This window comes from Carcharodon carcharias, chromosome 21 (genome assembly GCF_017639515.1).
Source record: "Carcharodon carcharias isolate sCarCar2 chromosome 21, sCarCar2.pri, whole genome shotgun sequence".
NCBI lineage: Eukaryota > Metazoa > Chordata > Chondrichthyes > Lamniformes > Lamnidae > Carcharodon > Carcharodon carcharias.
The window spans coordinates 32,152,313-32,172,516 of record NC_054487.1 but is presented as its reverse complement, the minus strand read 5'-3'; the positions used below and the strand labels follow the sequence as shown (position 1 = coordinate 32,172,516).

At 40.7% G+C, this 20,204-nt stretch overlaps 1 protein-coding gene across 6 annotated transcripts in view; it reads right to left on the bottom strand.

The window, feature by feature from the left end:
• atxn10 (ataxin 10) overlaps positions 1–20,204 on the bottom strand; it is a 280,848-nt gene that overhangs the window by 178,456 nt on the left and 82,188 nt on the right. The window contains exon 10 of one of the 6 annotated variants that reach the window (XM_041216246.1): positions 7,198–7,499. The exons of the other annotated variants lie outside the window; for them this stretch is intronic. Within the exon in view, the coding sequence (XP_041072180.1) occupies positions 7,449–7,499 (51 nt within the window). The 3' untranslated portion in view covers positions 7,198–7,448. Of the gene's footprint in view, positions 1–7,197; positions 7,500–20,204 lie in introns of those variants that run through there. 6 annotated transcript variants of the gene reach the window in all.

Sequence of the window (20,204 nt, the reverse complement as noted above, 5' to 3'; positions counted from 1 at the left end):
TTGAAGAGTCCATTCCTTGTATGTGTTTTGCATAAAATGTTCTTCAAAGTGGCATTAATAGGTTTTTTTTAAAATTGATACATTTAAGTAATGCCTGATGAGATAAAAAATTACATTAACAAAAGGTGACAGATTTTCCTCCATTTCAAGAAATTATTTTGAATATATTTTCAAATAATCTTCAACTTTATCTTGATAAACATGCAACATTACCAATGTTGATGCTCTTCACATCTTCCTTAAAGGGTGTGGAATGTGCTGACAGTTAATGTCTGGCTGCATTGATTCTCTCACCAGTTATAAGCATCAGTCAAAGACAAATAAAAACCCTCAAATCAAAAAGATATACAGGGGAGTGGATGTTAAGACTGTTTTCAACTTCAAGATAGGATTATAAAAATCTTGCCGTTCGTCAGCTTGCCCCATTGGTTGTATGCTCAAGCCACTGGACCCGGGCACATTTTATTCTTGGCTGATAATCCAGTACAACGATGAGGTACTGGTACAATGAGAGAAGTCCCATCTTTTAAGATAGGGCATTAAACCAAGGTCTTAGCTGTCAGCTCTGGTGCTCCAGGTGAACTTGAAAGATCTCAGGGCAGAATCCAAAGAGGAGCTGAGAGTTCTCCTGGTCCCTGGTCAATTTTCTTCTTTCAACCACCACAGGAGGCAACTTAACTGGTCATTCATCTGGATTCCTGTTCCATGAAACAACTGCAACATTTGCCTACATTATTCACTATAGATGAAACACTTTTGAGATCAACAGTTGCTTGTTAGTGCAGAATATGAACATTGCTGTAAACAGAGATAGGTTGCTGAAGGTTTTTGTCTTGCATTCATCAGGACAAATGCAAGAATGTCAATTTCAAATGATCATAACTACATACTACAGGAGAAAAGGTTGGTTGGCAAGTTGACTCTGATTGGCTGAGGCATTGCCTTGGAGAAAGGAACAGAGAACTTTATGCAGCCTAATCTTCTGGGTAACTCAAAAAGGGTGCAAGGCTTGAACATAATTTCTTTTTAATTTATTCTTTCACAGATGTAGGAGTTGCTGGCTAGACCAGCATTAATTGCCCATCCTTAACTGCCCTTGAGAAGGTGGTGGTGAGAAACCTTCTTGAACCACTGCAGTCTGGTAGGTACATTCATGTTGCTGTTAGAGAGGGAGTTCCAGGATTTTGACCCAACGATAGTGAGGGAACAGCAATATAGTTCCAGGATGGTGTGGGGCTTGGAGGGGATGAGAGTGGCCTAAGACAAGGAGGTCTGAAAATTTTTTGTGACAGGGAATCATTTAATTATTGCACTTTTTATGATATGCAGTGAAATTCAAATACTTTTAGACCACTTGAAGTGGGTGGAATTATTCGACTTCAAGAGGGCAGAAAAATTAATTTTCGCTTCCATTACCTTTTCTGATCATCTAGACTGTGGACCATTACACTTCTATAAAATCACAAAAGTGACCTCAGCATTTCAGCATTCAATGCAGATAGTGCATGTATTACAGAATGAAGTCCATACTAAAAGAAAAACAAAAATACCTGGAAAAACTCAGCAGGTCTGGAAGCATCTGTGGAGAGGAGCACAGTTAACGTTTCGAGTCCACATGACTCTTCAACAAAACTAAAATAGAAAAGGGGTGAAATATAAGCTGGTTTAAGGATGGGTGGTGGCACAAGAAGAGCTGGATAGAGGCCCAGAGATAGGTGGAGATAACCAAAAGATGTCACAGACAAAAGGACAAAGAGGTGTTGAAGATGGTGATATTATCTGAAGGAATGTGCTAATTAAGGGTAGAAAGCAGGACGAGTAAAGCACAGATAGCCCTGGTGTGGGTGGGGTGAAGGAATCTAAAAAGGCTAAAAGGTAGAGATAAAACAATGGAAGGAAATACATTTAAAAATAATGGAAATAGGTGGGAAAAGAAAAATCTATATAAATTATTGGAAAAAACAAAAAGGAGGGGGAAAATCGGAAAGGGGGTGGAGATGGAGGAGAGAGTTCATGATCTAAAATTGTTGAACTCAGTATTCAGTCCAGAAGGCTGTAAAGTGCCTAGTTGGAAGATGAGGTGCTGTTCCTCCAGTTTGCATTGAGCTTCGCTGGAACAATGCAGCAAGCCAAGGATGGACATGTGGGCATGAGAGCAGGGTGGAGTGTTGAAATGGCAAGCGACAGGGAGGTCTGGATAATGCTTGCGGGCAGACCGAAGGTGTACTGCAAAGCGGTCACCCAGTCTGCGTTTGGACTCTCCAATGTAGAGGAACCTGCATTAGGAGCAACGAATGCAATAGACTAATTTGGGGGAAATGCAAGTGAAATACTGCTTCACTTGAAAGGAGTGTTTAGGCCCTTGGACGGTGAGAAAAGGGGAAGTAAAGGGGCAGGTGTTGCATCTTCTGCGGTTGCATGGGAAGATGCCGTGGGAGGGGGTTGAGGTGTAGGGGGTGATGGAGGAGTGGACCAGGGTGTCACGGAGGGAACGATCCCTGCAAAATGCTGCCGGGGGAGGTGAAGGGAAGATGGGTTTGGCGGTGGAATCATGCTGGAGTTGGCGGAAATGGCTGAGGATGATCCTTTGAATGCGGAGGCTGGTGGGGTGATAAGTAAGGACAAGGGGGACCCTATCATGTTTCTGGGAGGGAGGAGGAGGTGTGAGGGCAGATGCGCAGGAGATGGGCCAGACAGGGTTGAGGGCCCCGTCAACCACCGTGGTTGGAAAACCTCGGTTAAGGAAGAAGGACATGTCAGAGGAACTGATTTTGAAAGTGGCATCATCAGAACAGATGTGACGGAGGCGAAGGACCTGAGAGAATGGGATGGAGTCCTTACAGGAAGCAGGGAGTGAGGAGCTGTAGTTGAGGTAGCTGTGGGCTTGTAATGAATATTGGTGGACAGTCTGATTTCTGTCAATTCCTGGTGATAGACTGTCCACCAATATCCATTACAAGCCTACCAACTTCCACAGCTACCTTGACTACAGCTCCTCACACCCCGCTTCCTGTAAGGACTCCATCCCATTCTCTCAGTTCCTTCGCCTCTGTCGCATCTGTTCTGATGATGCCACTTTCAAAAGCAGTTCCTCTGACATGTCCTCCTTCTTCCTTAACCAAGGTTTTCCAGCCACGGTGGTTGACATGGCCCTCAACCGTGTCCGGCCCATCTCCCGCGCATCTGCCCTCACACGTTCTTCTCCATCCCAGAAACATGATAGGGTCCCCCTTCTCCTCACTTATCATCCCACCAGCCTCCGCATTCACAGGATCATCCTCCGCCATTTCTGCCAACTCCAGCATGATGCCACCAACAAACACATCTTCCCTTCATCCCCCTGGCAGCATTCCGTAGGGATCGTTCCCTCCATGACACCCACTCCTCCATCACCCACTACACCACAACCCCCTCCCACAGCACTTTCCCATGCAACTGCAGAAGATGCAACACCTGCCCTTTTATTTCCCCTCTCCTCACCGTCCAAGGGCCTAAACACTCCTTTCAAGTGAAGCAGCATTTCACTTGCACTTCCCTCAATTCAGTCTACTGCATCCGTTGCTCCCAATGTGGTTTCCTCTAGACTGGAGAGACCAAACGCAGACTGGGTGACCGCTTTGCAGAACACCTTCAGTCTGTCTGCAAGCAGTACCCAGACCTCTCTGTCTCTTGCCATTTCAACACTCCACCCTGCTCTCATGCCCACATGTCAGTCCTTGGCTTGCTGCATTGTTCCAGTGAACCTCAACGCAAACTGGCGGAACAGCACCTCATCTTCCGACTAGGCACTTTACAGCCTTCAGGACTAGGCACTTTACAGCCTTCAGGACTAAATATTAAGTTCAACAATTTTAGATCATGAACTCTCTCCTCCATTTCCACCCCTTTCCGATTTCCCCCCTTTTTGTTTTTTCCAATAATTTATATAGATTTTTCTTTTCCCATCTATTTCCATTATTTTTAATGTATTTCCATCCATTGTTTTATCTCTACCTTTTAGCATTTTTAGATTCCTTCACCCCACCTCACCCCCACTAGGGCTATCTGTACCTTGCTCATCCTGCTTTCTACCCTTAATTAGCACATTCCTTTAGATAATATCACCAACTTCAACACCTCTTTGTCCTTTTGTCTGTGACATCTTTTGGATATCTCCACCTATCACTGGGCCTCTATCCAGCTCTTCTTGTCCCACCACCCCCCTTAAACCAGCTTATATTTCACCCCTCTTCTATTTTAGTTTTGGTGAAGAGTCATGTGGACTCGAAACTGTGTTCCTCTCTGAAGATGCTTCCAGACCTGAGTTTTTCCAGGTATTTTTGTTTTTGTTTTGGATTTCCAGCATCTGTAGTTTTTTGCTTTTACCATACCAAAAGAACATAGCCTTGCTGGTGTATGTACATATGAAGTGAAGCAAAGGACTACAGCAATATCTCAGGAGTCGCAAATGGTGAACATCGTTGGCTGAGTGCACATTCACATTTCTGACCTTATGATGAAGGTCATTGATAAAGCAGCTGAAGATGGCTGCGCTTCGGACACTACCCTGCAGAACTCCTGCAGTGATGTCCTATGACTGAGATGTTTGGCCTCCTACAACCACAACCATCTACCTTTGTGCCATGTTTGATTACAACCAGTGGAGTCTGCCCCCACTGCTGCCTGCCATCACCCCCGATTCCCCTTGACTTCACTTTTGCTAGGGCTCCTTGATGTCACACTCAGTCAAATGCTGCCTTGATATCAAGGGATGTAACTCACCTTAACTCACCTGAGTTCAGCTCTTTTGTTCATGTTTGGAACAAGGCTGTGAAGAGGTCAGGAGCTGAGTGGCTCTGTTGGAATCCAGACTGAGTGAGCAGGTTATTGCTGAGTAAGTACCACTTGATAGCACTGTTGATGATCCCTTCCAGCACTTTGCTGACGATTGAGTAGACTGAGGGGGTAATTGGCCATGTTGGATTTATCCTGTATTTTGTAGACAAGACATACCTCAGCAATTTGTCATGTCAGTGTCGTAGTTCTACAGGAGCAGCTTGGCTTGGGGCATGACTAGTTCTGGAGCACAAGTTCTCAATAATATTTTGAAATGTTGTCAGCGCCCATAGCCTCTGCAGTATCCAGTGCATTCAGCCGTTTCTTGACATCATGTGGAGTGAATTGGATCGGCATCTGTGATGCTGGGAATTTCAGGAGTAGACCAAGATGGATCATCCACTTGGCACTTCTGGCTGTAGATGGTTGCAAATGCTTCAGCCTTGTCTTTTGCAATGATGTGCTGGGCTCCCCATCATTGAGGATGTGCTCTTCCGGTTACTTGCTTAATTGTTCACCAGCATTCATGGCTGGATATGGCAGGACTGCGGAACTTAGATCTGATCCATGGGTTGTGGGATCGCTTCCAGGTTTGCTTGCAAGTAATCCTGCGATGTAGCTTCACCAGGTTGATGCATCATTTTTAGGTATGCCTGGTGCTGCTCCTGGCATGCCCTCCTGCACTCCATCAAAACAGGGTTGATCCCCCAGCTTGATGGTAATGGTAGAGTGGGGGTTAAGCTGAGCCACGAGGTTACAGGTTGAAGTTGATTACCATTTTGCTGCTGCTGATAACCCACAGAGTTTCCTGGATGCCCAGTTTTGAGTTCCTGGATCTGCTTGAAATCTTTCCTATTTGGCATGGTGATAACGTCACACAACACAATGGAGAAGATGGGACTTTGTCTCCACAAGGACTGTGCAGTGGTCACTCTTACCAATACTGTCATGGACAGATGCATCTGCAACAGGTAGATGGAGACTGAGGTCAAGTAGGTTTTTCCCCCTTATTGGTTCCCTTGCCACCTGCTAAAGACACAGTCTAACAGTTATGTCCTTTAGGACTTGGCCAGCTCGGTTAGCAGTGGTGCTACTGAGCCACTCTTAGTGATGGACATTGAAGTCCCCAATCCAGAGTACACTCTGCACCCTTGACCACCCTCAGTGCTTCTTCCTATTGGTGTTCAAACCAAGGGAGTACTGATTCCTCAGCTGAGGTGTGGGGGGGGGGGGGGGGGGGGGGGGGGGGGGGGGAGGGAGGGGGGCATGTAGGTGGTAACCTATATTTCTGTATTGAAATACCAACATAGATTAAGTGAGCAACAAGGTGACATTTGGAGTATAATGTGGGGAACTGTGAGGTTATTTACTCTGGTCATAGGAATAGAAAAACAATCTTTTTAAAAAGGCGTGAATTTGTAAACATTGATGTTCAGATGGACTTTGGTGTACTCGTACAAGGAACGCAAAGCTAGCTTACAGGTACAGCAAGTAAATAGGAATACAAATGGAATGTTAGCCCTTAATGCAAGGGGATTGGAGTGCAAGGATAAAGAAGTTTTGCTACAATTGTACAGGGCTTGGTGAACATAATGTTATGATGCCCATGGAGAATATAAGCCAAAATAACATGTCTATATAGGGATATATCTATATTGGTTTGCAGCCTCTTCCTGTCCTACTCTCAGCTTTCAGTCCCACCTAGCTTTTTGCCATCAGCAAACTTAGATACATTACTCGATGTCTCTTCATATAATTGAATAGCTGAGGCCGCAGCACTGATCCTTGTGGCTCTCCACTAGTTACAGCCTACCAACTTGAATATGCCCCATTTAACCTCTTTGCTTCCTGTTCATTAACCAATCCTCTTTCCATGCTAGTATATTACCCCCAATTCCATTAGCCCTTATCTTACATGTTAACCAATTGCATGGCATCTTTTTCAATGCCTTTTGGAAATCCAAGTACATTACATCTACTGGTTCCCTCTATCTACCCTATTAGTTACATATCACAAAACTCTAATAAGTTTGTCAAACACTAATTTGCTTTTGCAAAATTACATTTACTTTGTCTGATCATACATGTGGTTTTCTACGTGTATTGTTAAAACTTAATAATAGATTCCAAGATTTTCTCGATTTGATGTAAGGCTAACTGGTCTCTAGTTGCCTGTTTTTTCTCTCTCCGCCCCCACTTTCTTGAATAGCGGCATTACATTTGCTAACTTCCAATCCACTGGGACCATTCTAGAATGTAGGGAATTTTGGAAATCATAACCAGTGCATCCACTATCTCTTTTAGAACCCTAGAATGTTGGCTGCCAGATCCTGGGGATTTGTCGGATTTTAGTCCCTTAAGTGTCTCCAGTACTACTTCTGTGCTGATATTAATTACCTTAATTTCTTCTCTCTTATTAGCCTTGAGGTTACCCTCCAGTTCAGGTATGCAACTTGAGTCTTCTACTGTGAAGACACACAAAATATTTCCTCAATGTCTTATTTATATGCCCCCTGTTGCTATATTCCTGATAGCCAGTTGGTGAAGGAAGAATCCAAAGCCAGTCTTGGGATATATTTTTTCACAGACTGAAACGTTGCAGCTCTATATCAGCTGCCTCCACTCCACTCGTGTCAGTGTCTCTTTATATGTAATCGAGTAACCATCCGATCAATAACCTCCACCTGTATGTACATAGTTTCAATTGATACAATTAACACTTGACCCTGTTACTTGTTACAGTTCAAAACAGCACCGAGAATTACATTCCCAATTTGTCCGCAATACAAATGCTATATCCTATTATGAAAAACTAACACATTATACTCATTCTCAAGTCCACAAAAAAAAACAGGCACACTACTTGAAGGAGGGTGGCAGGTGGCAATCAGCAGGAGCTTTCCTTACTCATGTTTGACTTGATGTCATGGGCATTCATGGGGTCCAGAGTCAATGTCCTCTTAATTGTGTACCACCTCTAATCAGAACTCTTCCAATGAAGGGCCATCGACCTGAAATGTTAACTCTTTTTCTCTCCATAGATGCTGACTGACCCACATTCTCTGTTTTCATTTGAAGTCAAGCCTCTGGGGTATTAGCCCAAGTCTCTGGATTATTGGTTCAGTAACATTATCACTATGCTACTGTTCCCACAATATATGCTCATATACATTCTCAATTACATAACATACTATGATGAATCCGCATTCAGATACATTTTATAGTTGTCAATTTTTTCCTTCCTAAATTCATAAACGGGCTAGTTGAGGTACAGTCTGTATCTTGCCCATTGTGAACAGCAGAAGGGACATGCTGTTTGATACAATCCACCAGTATTTGGGACGTAAGGCCTACATATCTAGTATCACACTATCATATACCACAATACTCACTTGAGAGATAGGCAGGACATCCTTTTGGCTTGACGGCAGCATCCTGTTAATGGCAAATACCACTTGTGTTGCTACTGCATAGTAGCAGCGTGAAACAGCTAGCTTCATCTGTTGCTTAAATTTTTGAGATACCTTGCCCTTCCAGAGTAAACCGAGGTAAACTGGACACTTTTCAGGGCCAAAAGTGACAACTTTAGAACAGTTCATAAATTTGCACAATATACAGTGCGAAATGGTCTGATCAAGGTAGCCATTATCTCACAGGAAGCCTTTGATGTGCCCTAATTCAGCATCAAGCTTGCGTGGTGATTAAATGGCTTGGGCCTTATTTACGAGGTTGCCAATAAGGCCAATCTTATAGCGGGTGGAACTGTAAGAATCCCAATGTATGCATTGACCAGTGAAAGTAGGCTTGTGGTAGACCATGGTAGAGAATCCTCTGGCAGATGTCTCAACTAGTACATCAAGGAAAGGGGGCTCATTTGTCTGCTCCATTTCAAAGGTGAATTTGAGCGCAGGATGGAGCTCATTAAGACATGCAAAGAAATTATTACATGCTGCTATGGATTTAAATATAGCAAACATATCATCCACCCTATTGGGAATATGCAAGTAGTAGGAGGTTGGGTGTCATTTCATTGAGGACACATTTCTCATGGAACCCAACGAAGATGTTTGCGAGAGCTGGGCCTAGAGGGGATCTCATGGCAACACTATCTATTTGGGCATACATGGTGTCATTAAAACTGAACTACGCAAGTTGCCGAGTTCATAAGCTCAATGAATACTGATTCACGTAATGGTAGCGGGTCTACATCACCATTATATAATGCTGCAGCGCAAATATCTATGGTTTCCTTAAGTGGAACATTGGTGAAAAGGCTAGTAATTTCAAACGAGCACACAGACACAGCATTGCTATTGATATGCAAGCCCAGTCTTTGCAAATGTGAAGGAATCCTTCACCACGTATCTGGAAAACTTATTCAAAACTGGTTGTAACAATTTGTCCAACCATTCAGCCAATCCATGCTGTACAGAACCAGTCATAGACATGATAGGGCGTAAAGGGACATCACATTTGTGCGTCTTGAGCAGCCCATACATACACGGACGCAGCGAGCCATAAGGACAAACCCTGTCATATATATCATGTGTAAGAGCGATGAGCTACCGCAAGTCCAGCGAGTGTTTTTTTAAGCTTACTTTTGAACATGGCCATCCGGTAATGTTAAACAGCAGGTCCAATGGATATGAATTTGATATATGAATTTCAGTGCCAGTGTGATGCTAGGTATATGGGCCATACGTCCCAAAGACGGGCGGATCCTATCAAACAGCACGGCCCTTCTGCTGTATGGTACAGACCATACTCAACCAGCCCATGCTTGCAAAACTCAAAACAGTGTCTAACATTAGATGTGATTCCACCATTGGGCAACATTTGCTGAATAATCCACAAGTGTGCTAAGAATTACACGGACAGCCAATTTAAGATTGTCAGTCGGGCTTGCAGTGTGGTGCATTTGCATGTACTGGAAGCTACATATATTCATACACAGGGCCCTGTTCTTTGCAGACAGAAAGAACATGTACACACATTGCACCTGTTTCGGCTGAGCAAAATAAGTGATAGCTGGTTCATTCCTCTGGGCAATGCCTTGACCAGAGTCAAGTTGCCTGGTTAAAATTTCAAACAATGCTAACCAGTTAACTGTCAGTCACCATTAAATGGTGCATTCTCCATGGCAATGCATCTACCAATCAGAGTCCATTTGCAAAGCAATCAGCACTCTCTTCTCTCACATTATAAAGTTGTTGCTTCCCCGGACATTAGTATTCTTGTGATTGTCCTGATGAATCCAAGACGAAAAGCTTCGACAAAATATCTTTTTGGAGCAATATTCAAATAATTGACTTTTGAAATGGCCTTTGAATATAAAAAGCTCCTGAGCAATTAGCGAGATAATATGATTAAAACCTTTTCTAAATGGATAAGCCAAGTGTGTTCAAAAGGCAATTCATGAAGTGGGAAATATGCTCTTGGAGATTTATATGGACCAATGGACCTCATTTTCAGAAGGGCACAACCACTGTGCAAATAAGAATAATCTTTAGATAAACAATCTCTAAATATTCTTATAAATATTTGCAAATTCTCTAAGATTCCACATACTAGAGTAAAGATTTCAAATGCTTTTCGGAAAATTTCATTATAAATTAATACATTTACTGGAAAACCTTCATGATGTTACTCTGAATTCATCCAGCCACTCCTACAAAGCAGGTAAGCTTAGCTTGCAGTGTGCAGCAGTTTGCTTAGGTACTTTTAAAGCTGACAAGGGTTTAGATAAACAGATTCTTTGCCTTGAATGCCTTGTGTATTACAGCATATTCTCCAAAATGCTGCCTTGGAACAATATTAAAACGAGAGATATATAATGTAGAGTGGGCATTATTGCGTGGGTTCTCTATTTCTGAACACACAAGGCAGAAGGAAATCGTCAACCATATCTAGCACAAGGAATAGATTCTCACCAGTTCACGGAAATAATAAAAAAGTGATTCAGAAATGTGTACAATTACGTTATGCACAGAATGTTCCAGTCATACATTAGATAATTTCTCTGTAAACTTTCAATAAATAAAACGCCTAATAAAATGAAATAAGTCCTCTTCTGTGAAGATTATTGAGTGTGACACTACGATATGGGAATGAATTTCCATACAATGCATATTTTATGTCAAATAGACAAGCACCGGGGAATAATTATTTTGTACAATAGAATAGAGCAAAGTTTAAAACCATAAAAAATGAGGTAATTCCCTCATTTCTTAGAATAAATTCAGGAGTATACTGTAATTTTTGTTACTTTATTTTGGCATTAACATTTCCACTCTGTGCTTAAAGATTTAAAATGTATCAATTATTCACTCCTTTAAGAATTATGTTTAAAGCTAACATAGCTAATCACACAATTTTAGAGGGCAGTAAAAGCTGAATGCATTCTGAACCTAACAAAATTAACCCTTGTAGCTCACCCTTGTGCCATATCCCAAATTCTAGACAAAAGGCTGAACTTTCCATGAAGTGACAATCACCGGACAGCCACTCCGCTCCTATTTTCCTACCTTGGACTGGAGCTCCACATTTCTCGCTTGGACTTCTGACCCAAGCCTGCTGACGAATGTGGAGTGCAGCTGCTCCAGGAGGCCTTCAGTACAATGCAGGATCATCAGGGGAAATGAAACCACACCCCCATATTACAGCACTAGTTGCTCTAAACTGAAGTTTAAATGTCTCAGCCACTTTGACATGCGAGAAGGGGTGAGGGGTTAGGATGGGGTTGAGTGGTTGAGGGGTCAGTGGTATAGTTACCCAGGAGTTAGAACTGGTTTTAATGCTTCTAAATTTTCCTGGGTAGCTATTCTGCTAAGGGAGTTGAAACAATCTGAAGTCTCAGACTTTAAATCAGAGTTTCAGAGGGGTCCAGATGCTGGGTAATTGCCCAACGGAAATTGAAACTTCCCAAGCATTCCCCATGCAGTCCTTCCACAGGGACTTCCAAGGGAGGTGCTGACCCCCAGCACATTTTCCAGGGTAACTCCGGGGTACAACCCTTAGAATGGAAAATCTGGGCCAAAGTGTATTAAGGTTCACTATCGTTCTTAACTAGATGTCAAGCTTGACTCAGAGGTAGCACAATTACCTCCAAGTCAAAGGCCCCACTGCAGGCACTTTAGCATGAAACCCAGACTGACATTTCAGTGTAGTACTGAGGGAGTGCTGCACTGTCAAAGGTGTGGAAGAGATGTCTGCCTCTCAGGTGCACACAAAAGATTCTGCGGCATTATTTGAAAAGGACTGGGGAAGATCCCATCGTCCTGGCCAATATTTGCCCCTCAACCAATATCGCTAAAACAGATTAACTGGACATTGCCTCTTTGCCATTTATGGAACTTTGCTGTACAATCAAATCAATCACATTTAGACCATCCGTTATACAACATTAACAATTCTATCATTAACCTATGAAATGGAGAATAATGGATACATGGGATAAAATTGCTGAAATGATGAGGGATTCATACAAAACTCAACCCAGAAAGGCAATGCTCATGCTATTCCTGAATCTCCCTTCCTAACAGCACTGTGGAAGTACCTGAACCAGATGGACTGCAGTGGTTTAAGGCGGCGGCTCATTGCCACCTTCTCAAGGGAAATTAGGGATAGGCAACGAATGCTGGCCTTGACAGTGGCACTCAAATCCCATGAAAGGATTAAAAAACCAAAAATTTGATTTCAGAAATAATTTATATCAAACTTGAAAACTACATCAGCACTGTGAATATTGTAGCACTACAAAATGTAAAACTATTATCCAGCAAAACTGAACATAGCTCACTCTGGTGGCACAGGTACTTATCACATGACACTAACATATTATTTGCTTATAATGACCAAACTTGCATCATGTTACAAGCCTGCACCACGGAAATGTCAATGAAGCAACAGGGCCAGGCAAGTCCCAGTGCTCCTACTCACATTACCATTAATAAATTTAAAGGCTATAACATACTCAAATGAGGTTAAAAAGTATTCAAATTCCACTGTGGATTTATGCCATCATCTAAATCAATCTATTGTCCCACAGCAGAACTGATATAAATGGGTCAGTGGATACAATCCACTTCTAAAAAATTATGGGGTACAACAAATGGTCTCGGCACCCACGCTGAGGAGGAATAAAATAAATCAGGCATGGCTCCTGTTCCCGAGCATTTGCCAGATATCAACTGCCAGAAGTGTGTTTGTGTGAATATGTGGTGCAGATAGAATTTTCAAATAGTTGCTCACTGACTGTGAAGATTGCTACATGAATAATGGCCATTTATGTTAATAGGACCCACGCCAGTTGAAGTCAAAACTAAGACACAGAGCATTTCCTTGTTGAGAGAGTTTACTGACTTCATTCAGTGTCATCATTCCTCACAGTCACCCAGTGTCCCAGTTTCCTCTATTTATATGTGTTCAAATACCTATCACCTGTTTCCCTTAACAATATAACTGACACTAACAAATCTTAACAATATGAATGACATTTATAAACCATAACAATGTAATTGACATTAACAATTTAGAAAAGGAAGTAGAGGGTAACCAACACAAAGGATCAAGACTCCAGCTCAGAGTCAATGCTTTCAAGAGAATATTAATATTAGAGAAATTGGACAAGAAGAAAAAAAATTCGGAGGTTTTGCAAAATAGCTATTCTTACCACATTTACTAAAAAACAAATTCTATATAAAAGCAAAGATGCGGCGCATGCTGGAAATCTGCTCCACAATGGGGAGACCAAATGGATTGGGTCACTGCTTTGCGAACACCTCTGTTCAGTCCGCATGCATGTCTCTGAACTTCTGGCTGTCTTTTGTTTTAATTCTCTATCTTGCCCTCACACTGACCTTTCTGTCCTCGGCCTCCTCCAGTGTTCCAATGAAGCTCAATGAAACTCAAGGAGCAGCACCTCATCTTTCCATCGCGCACGTTACAGTCTTCCAGATTCAATGCGAGTTCAACAATTTTAAACCAATATCTCTGCACCATTTGGTTTCCTTTGACTTGCAGTTTTGATTTTACTCTCTCATTTTTTTCACTTTTGGACAACAGTTGTTCATCATTCCGTCATTCACTCCACCTCTGGACACATCTTTTGTTTCGTTACTTGTCCCATTACCATTCCATTTGGCCTTGCATCACAACTCTTTTGCCAATTAATTGCTCTTGTCTTCTAATCTATCACAGACCTTCCCTTTTCTTCTCTTTCACAACCTCCACCCTTTCACTTGCTCAAACCTAATACATTTCTCACTGAAATGAAAGGTTCTCGTCCTGAGACGTCAACTCTGTGTCTCCCTCCACAGATGCAGCATGACTGCTGAGTATTTCCAGCATTTTCTTTTTTATCTTAATATTCTATAACCCAGATTGGAGGGTCATATAACATCTTCAGAGTTGGGACAGAGAAAACTGTTTTATTAGACCTGAAAATTTAAGGATCCACTTACATCCTTCACACTTTAGGAGGATAGATTTAACTGACAATATTAATTGAGCTTTAGCCAGGCCTGTTAACAACATTTTACAGAATTGTACTTAAAATGTGTTTATAAGTAACTTGGACTTTGCCAATGTTAATTTAATTTAATAATGTTAATTGCCTTTGTTAATTAAGTTTCTTTCTTACGATTTTTCTTATTTTACAATCCACTTTTTATATATGCATCTCATGTGCTTCCCAGGAATATTACTACACATTCAGGATGCAGGCCAAGAACAGCAAAAAAAAAGACTCTCAAAGTCTTAGCCAATGCATAATCAATGCAGACGACATCAGTAAATCCGTAGACAGGTGAAAACTTTCCTTTATGACCAAACAGCCTAATCCTTTTGGAAATTTTGCAGTTATCTGTAGTTACTATGAGAGGCTGTTTTGCCCACTACAAATGTATGGTTTATTTCTAAGTATAATTTATATGAAATATCCAATTTCAAACAGCTAACGATCTTCATAGCTACAATCATACAATGATATTGGTTTTTCAATCACCATTTAATTTTCCAGAAGTACCATGTTGTTTGCCATGAACCAATGCTTTGCAAGCTGGTAGCGTATACTGAAAGTACCACAGGACAAACAGCAAACCAAATGAATGATCCCAATAATAAATCAAATTAACAATCAATGATCAAAACCTTTGCACCAATATCCCTCCTCCCAATTAAGGGAGTAAAGAATTTCACAGACAACAAACATGCCAGAATATGGTTTTCAAAGTTGAATTCAGAAAATATAGCAAAACTCAAATTCAGAATGTTAAGATTAATAAATTTGGAAATTGAAATCTTGAAATTTATCCCAAGAAATTAGAAAAATAACCAATACAAGCCATGTTACTAAGTGAAACACATAATTTGTGTAGGAAAGAGGTAAAAATAGTTAATGATACTGGGAAATTTCAGCTGCAAAAGTGTTTTTCCACGAGCGAGCTGGTTTCCCATCTTCTAGGCACCACTGCTTGACCAATCGCACGTCCCTAATTTCTGACTGCCACCTACTTATATATATTTCAGATCACTGACCTTCAATTTGTCTTTAGCTCCTTCTGAGACAACTCAGATTATCTTTCCAGCTTCAGACTGTCCTAGGTCCAAACTTTTAGCCCTTCTTGGCATCCTCCAGATGCTCAGCTGACTATCATCTCTTTCTCTCTAAAGAGGCTCTGCTTCTGACTTCTTGGCAAACTTTTCCCTGAACATTTCCATTTCTCCTTAACAGCTATATCTTTATTTTCTCCTTGCACCAATTTTCTTTAGTTTCTGTTTTCCTTTCTTATTATTTTCAATCATGTTCCAACTCTGTTTGACCTTGTACCATCCAGGAATGTAAAATGGCCATCTCCCCAATTCCAAGGTCTCAAGCTGCTTAATTTTCTCCATGCATTAGCTTGTCTCAGTGCTAGCACTCTGATTTCTGAGAATATAATCAAGGTAGTATTTTCAGCACTAACATCTTACAGTTGAGACATTACACTGAGGCCCAATCTGCCTTTTCAGGTAGGCATAAAAGATACCATGACACTTACTGAAGAGGTGGGGACTTCTCTCAGTCTCAGGAAGCAATTATCCCTACACCAACAGCATTAAAACTGATCATCTGGTCAATTTCTTACTTATATTTATAGATCCTTGCAGTGTCCATGTTGTCCAACATGTCAGTGAATACACTTTAAAAGTACTTTTTGGCTGTGAACAACTTTCACATATTCTGAAGATGTGAAAGGCATTAATGGAAAACACATGTACTTTCATTTTTCTCATTTGCTCTATTTCCTATATTTTTTTAAATTACCACAACCTCCTTCAGCCCCTTATTACCACTTATACCCCTCATTTCTCCAAGACCATATCAGCTACCAGGCCCCTGAACCCAAATTCTCAAAACAGTCCTCCTTACCACTTCTCTTCTTTCAAAACCCTACTGAAGATATTTCTCTTCAGCTGCACTGCAGGAAACACAAACAAAAGTTGTTTGGTAGCCATTAATTAGAAATCTAGCCAGTCTATTCTCTTCTACATTAGTATCCAGTAGTGTTGTTGCAGTCAGGTGTAAAATTCCATGCATCTCTAAACACCTTAGATTAAATTTTCTGCCTGCTCCTTGGTGAGAAGGAACATGCAATTCCAAATCTGGTTTCATGAAACGGCATATGAAACATCCAGGCCAAATGAAACATCCAGGCCAAATGAAGATAATAAAAAAGACAAGTAATGGATGAAAAGGAATAACAAATGAACTGACCTTGCTTACTTGCACAAGAGGAGGTGTTGTGGATTTTGCAAGGAAGCAAGGCCAGCTCTACATGGATGAATTGCATTAAATGTGGGATTTACTTTGAACATTCACCACTTACATTCTCACAACAATTTTGAGATCCATACTTACAACTGAACTCAGTGTTTTACTCAAAACTCAAGTTTATTTCAAAATATTACACAATACTATTCTGGTTTGAAATAATTGCACTAGGGATTCCAGTTTAAACAGCCACTTAAATTTCATAAACTAGCACATGTATGACAACTTGATTTATGAATTCAAGCACACAGTGCAAACCTCATTCCAAGTACAGTTAAGGTAGAGTTCCAGTAGAATCATGTTCTATCTTGTCAACATTTTCTTTGACAGAGTAAACCAACCCCCTTGAGATTTGTGTGTTTCAGAACCATGCAGAAAACATGTTTGAGCAAAGAATGCTATATGGAATTAGATAGAATATATAGCACAGAAACAAGCCATTCGGCCCAACCAATCCAGGCCGGCGCTACTCAAGTCATAAACTAAAGGATATTTTTAAATAAAATTTATACCACATGTGCAATATAGATAGTTTAAGCCAAAAAGTGGCAGAGCTAGAACCAACTTAAAATTATTGCACTGCATGTACTCCAATGTACTTTGTCTTACTGAGCCTGCCCACTGACACGTACTTCATTTTTTTTTTTGCTGCCTCATTACTTTCCTAATTTATGCTTCTTATGACATTCGACTTCCACAGGTTACTTTGTTCATTCTCAGCACCCCCATTTATTATTTCTGGTGCTTTTACACCTTGTTGCTTTTCATACCATTTTTCAATTTTATGAAGCCCCCGCCATGCTCCCCCAATCCAATCAAATGAGCCTCACCCAAAGTTTTCATGACAGTGACCTCAAATTGTAGTATTCATAGTATCACATAGTACCAACTTTCAGAGGATAATAGTAATATCTTTCAAATGTCAAAATCAAAAATACGTGTAAAACAAGACAACAGATGAGTAGTTTTAACACTCACTGAAAATCTCCTTCCGATTATAGCTGTACAAATTTGTCTGGTACCGAAGAAAACAGTCCACTTGTGTTAACGCTGCAACCAAATTATGATTGGAAGTTTTTCTGTCCCTGGCTGTTCAGCCACGTTTTCCAAAAACAACACCTATCCAATACTTCTATATTTTAATTGAAGGGAAACCACATATAATGTGAACTTTGCCACATGTGTTAGAGTTAGAGTGCCTTTTACGGACACAAAATACGACTGGCAGATGAACCGCCACTCCAGCAAAAGTGAGTTTTAGAGTTGTCTAGTAACAAGGAATCAGAGTGTAGTGTTCTTCAATGTCTGACAGCACTGGTCATGATTGCCTGATGTTAAAATGTACAGGCAAAAATGTGCCCCTAATAAAAACATGTAATGATTTAAAAATAATGCTTGCACAAGAGTACATACAGAATTGAGGGTCAGGATTTAACATAAAGACGTAACCACATACCAAATCATGGTCCATAAACTCAAACCAAGTCCCATTCACCTATTCACTCGCTCTGATTTATATTGAGACTTTTCAGGGCTATAAGCTAAATTTAAAATTCTTAACCTTGTGTTGAAATCTCTAAATGACCTTGCCCCATCTAATCTCAGTAACCACCAATAATCTACAACTCCAAAATCATTGTGCTCCTCCAATCCTGGCATCTTGCTCATCCCAGGTTTCCACTGCCCCATCCTTGCTGAACATATCTTCATCTAAGACATTATGTTCCGAAACTTCCCCCCAAATCTTGTCACCTCTCCAACTCACTCTCTCTCTTTCTTTAAGCTGCTTCTTATAACTTCTCTCTCTGACCAAGCTTTTGGTCACTTGTCCGAATATTCCTTTGTGGCTTGATGTCAAATTTTGTTCATTAACACTCCTTTGAAGTGCCTTGCAACATTTCACTACATTAAAAGCATTATCTAATTGCAAGTTTTATTGTTAATATGGTCCCTAATAATACTGGTGAGGAAAGCAGTGTATCATGGAAGTCGTTTATAACTAGGAAAGCTTTATGAAAAGACAATATTGCTTCACTGTGCATACACACACACACACACACAAAATGCAGGAAGCTCTTAGCAAAAACTTTCCAGTCATAATAGACTATATTTTACATATGTATATATATTACACTATGGGGAAATTCAAAAATTGTGTCCTGTTGCAACTGTGCACAATTAGCTTGGTAGTAATAATGAATACCAGGTCAATAATGAAATTTCCCGTTTTGAAAAACAGATATTCACACCCCCATACACACATACATGCACAAACACAAACAGGACAAAACAAACAAAATCCCCTGAAGAGGCTGGAGAATGGGAAAGTTTCTTTCAAAAGGATAAAATGCGAAGGGATCTCAACACTGTTGATCTAACAGAATTCTGGTCACAATTGGTCTGGAAGTTCCTTCAGATGGATTTTTTTTGGTGCAACTGTCCTTGATGACTCTTTCTTATCACAACTTTGCAAGCTCTCAAAAAACAGATGAGTTACCCTGATGAGATATTTCTGAGGAAGGTTTAACACAAAGGTGGGGCACAGAGAGAAAGAGAGAGTCTTTTTCTTGCAGCCTGCTTCTAAGGTGCACCCCCCCACCATCCACCCACACACACAGACACACACACACAGACACACACACACAGACACACACACACAGACACACACACACAGACACACACACACAGACACACACACACAGACACCTTAGAGTTTTTTTGACAAAGATGTTCAAAGAATACTTCTCTTAGACCAGGTGTTTTTAACTAATCAACAACAGTCTTTAGCCTGGCAACAGCGGTTCTTCGTTAACTTAGATATATAAAGTGTTTCTTCCCTCTCCAGGTGTTCCCTGCCAGATTTCTATCTTGACCTGTGGCTTCTTGAAAAATGGCTTTTTCACAGCTCTGAATTAATATTGCAAACTTTTAAAAATAACTCAGGAGGAAGGATGTCCAAAATTCAACGTCTTTCAAATTTTCCAAAAACGGGTTCCTCACATGCCTCCACCCGTAAGGAATGAAATGCCATTTTCAAATGCATTTCATTACAAAACATATAGGAAAACATATACAACATATATTAAAATTTTAAACATGCACTCACCCATTTATACTTGAAGGTTCTGATCTTTTGATTTATATATTATATTTACAAAAATTACATTCTGGATAACGCATCAGCAATTAGATTATCTTTTCCAGCAATATGGACAACCTTCAAGTTATAAAGCTGCAGTAACAAACTCTATCAAAACAGTCTGGAATTCTAAGTCTTAAACATTTCTATAAAGGCCAGTAACAATCCTAGGGTTTCCTTTTCTATGGTAGAATATCTTTTTGATACTGATGTAACTTTTTAGAAAAGTATCCCACTAGCTTTTCTATGCCTGATTCATCTTCTTGTAATAAGATCGCACCTACCCCTATGTCACTGGCATCATTTGCCACCTTGAAGGGTTTAGTTAAGTTAGGGGCAGCCATCATGGGTTCATGAGTTAAAATTGCCTTCAACATCTCAAAAGCTGTCAGGCACTCTCTGGACAATACTACCTTTGACTTCTTTGGTAACAAGTCT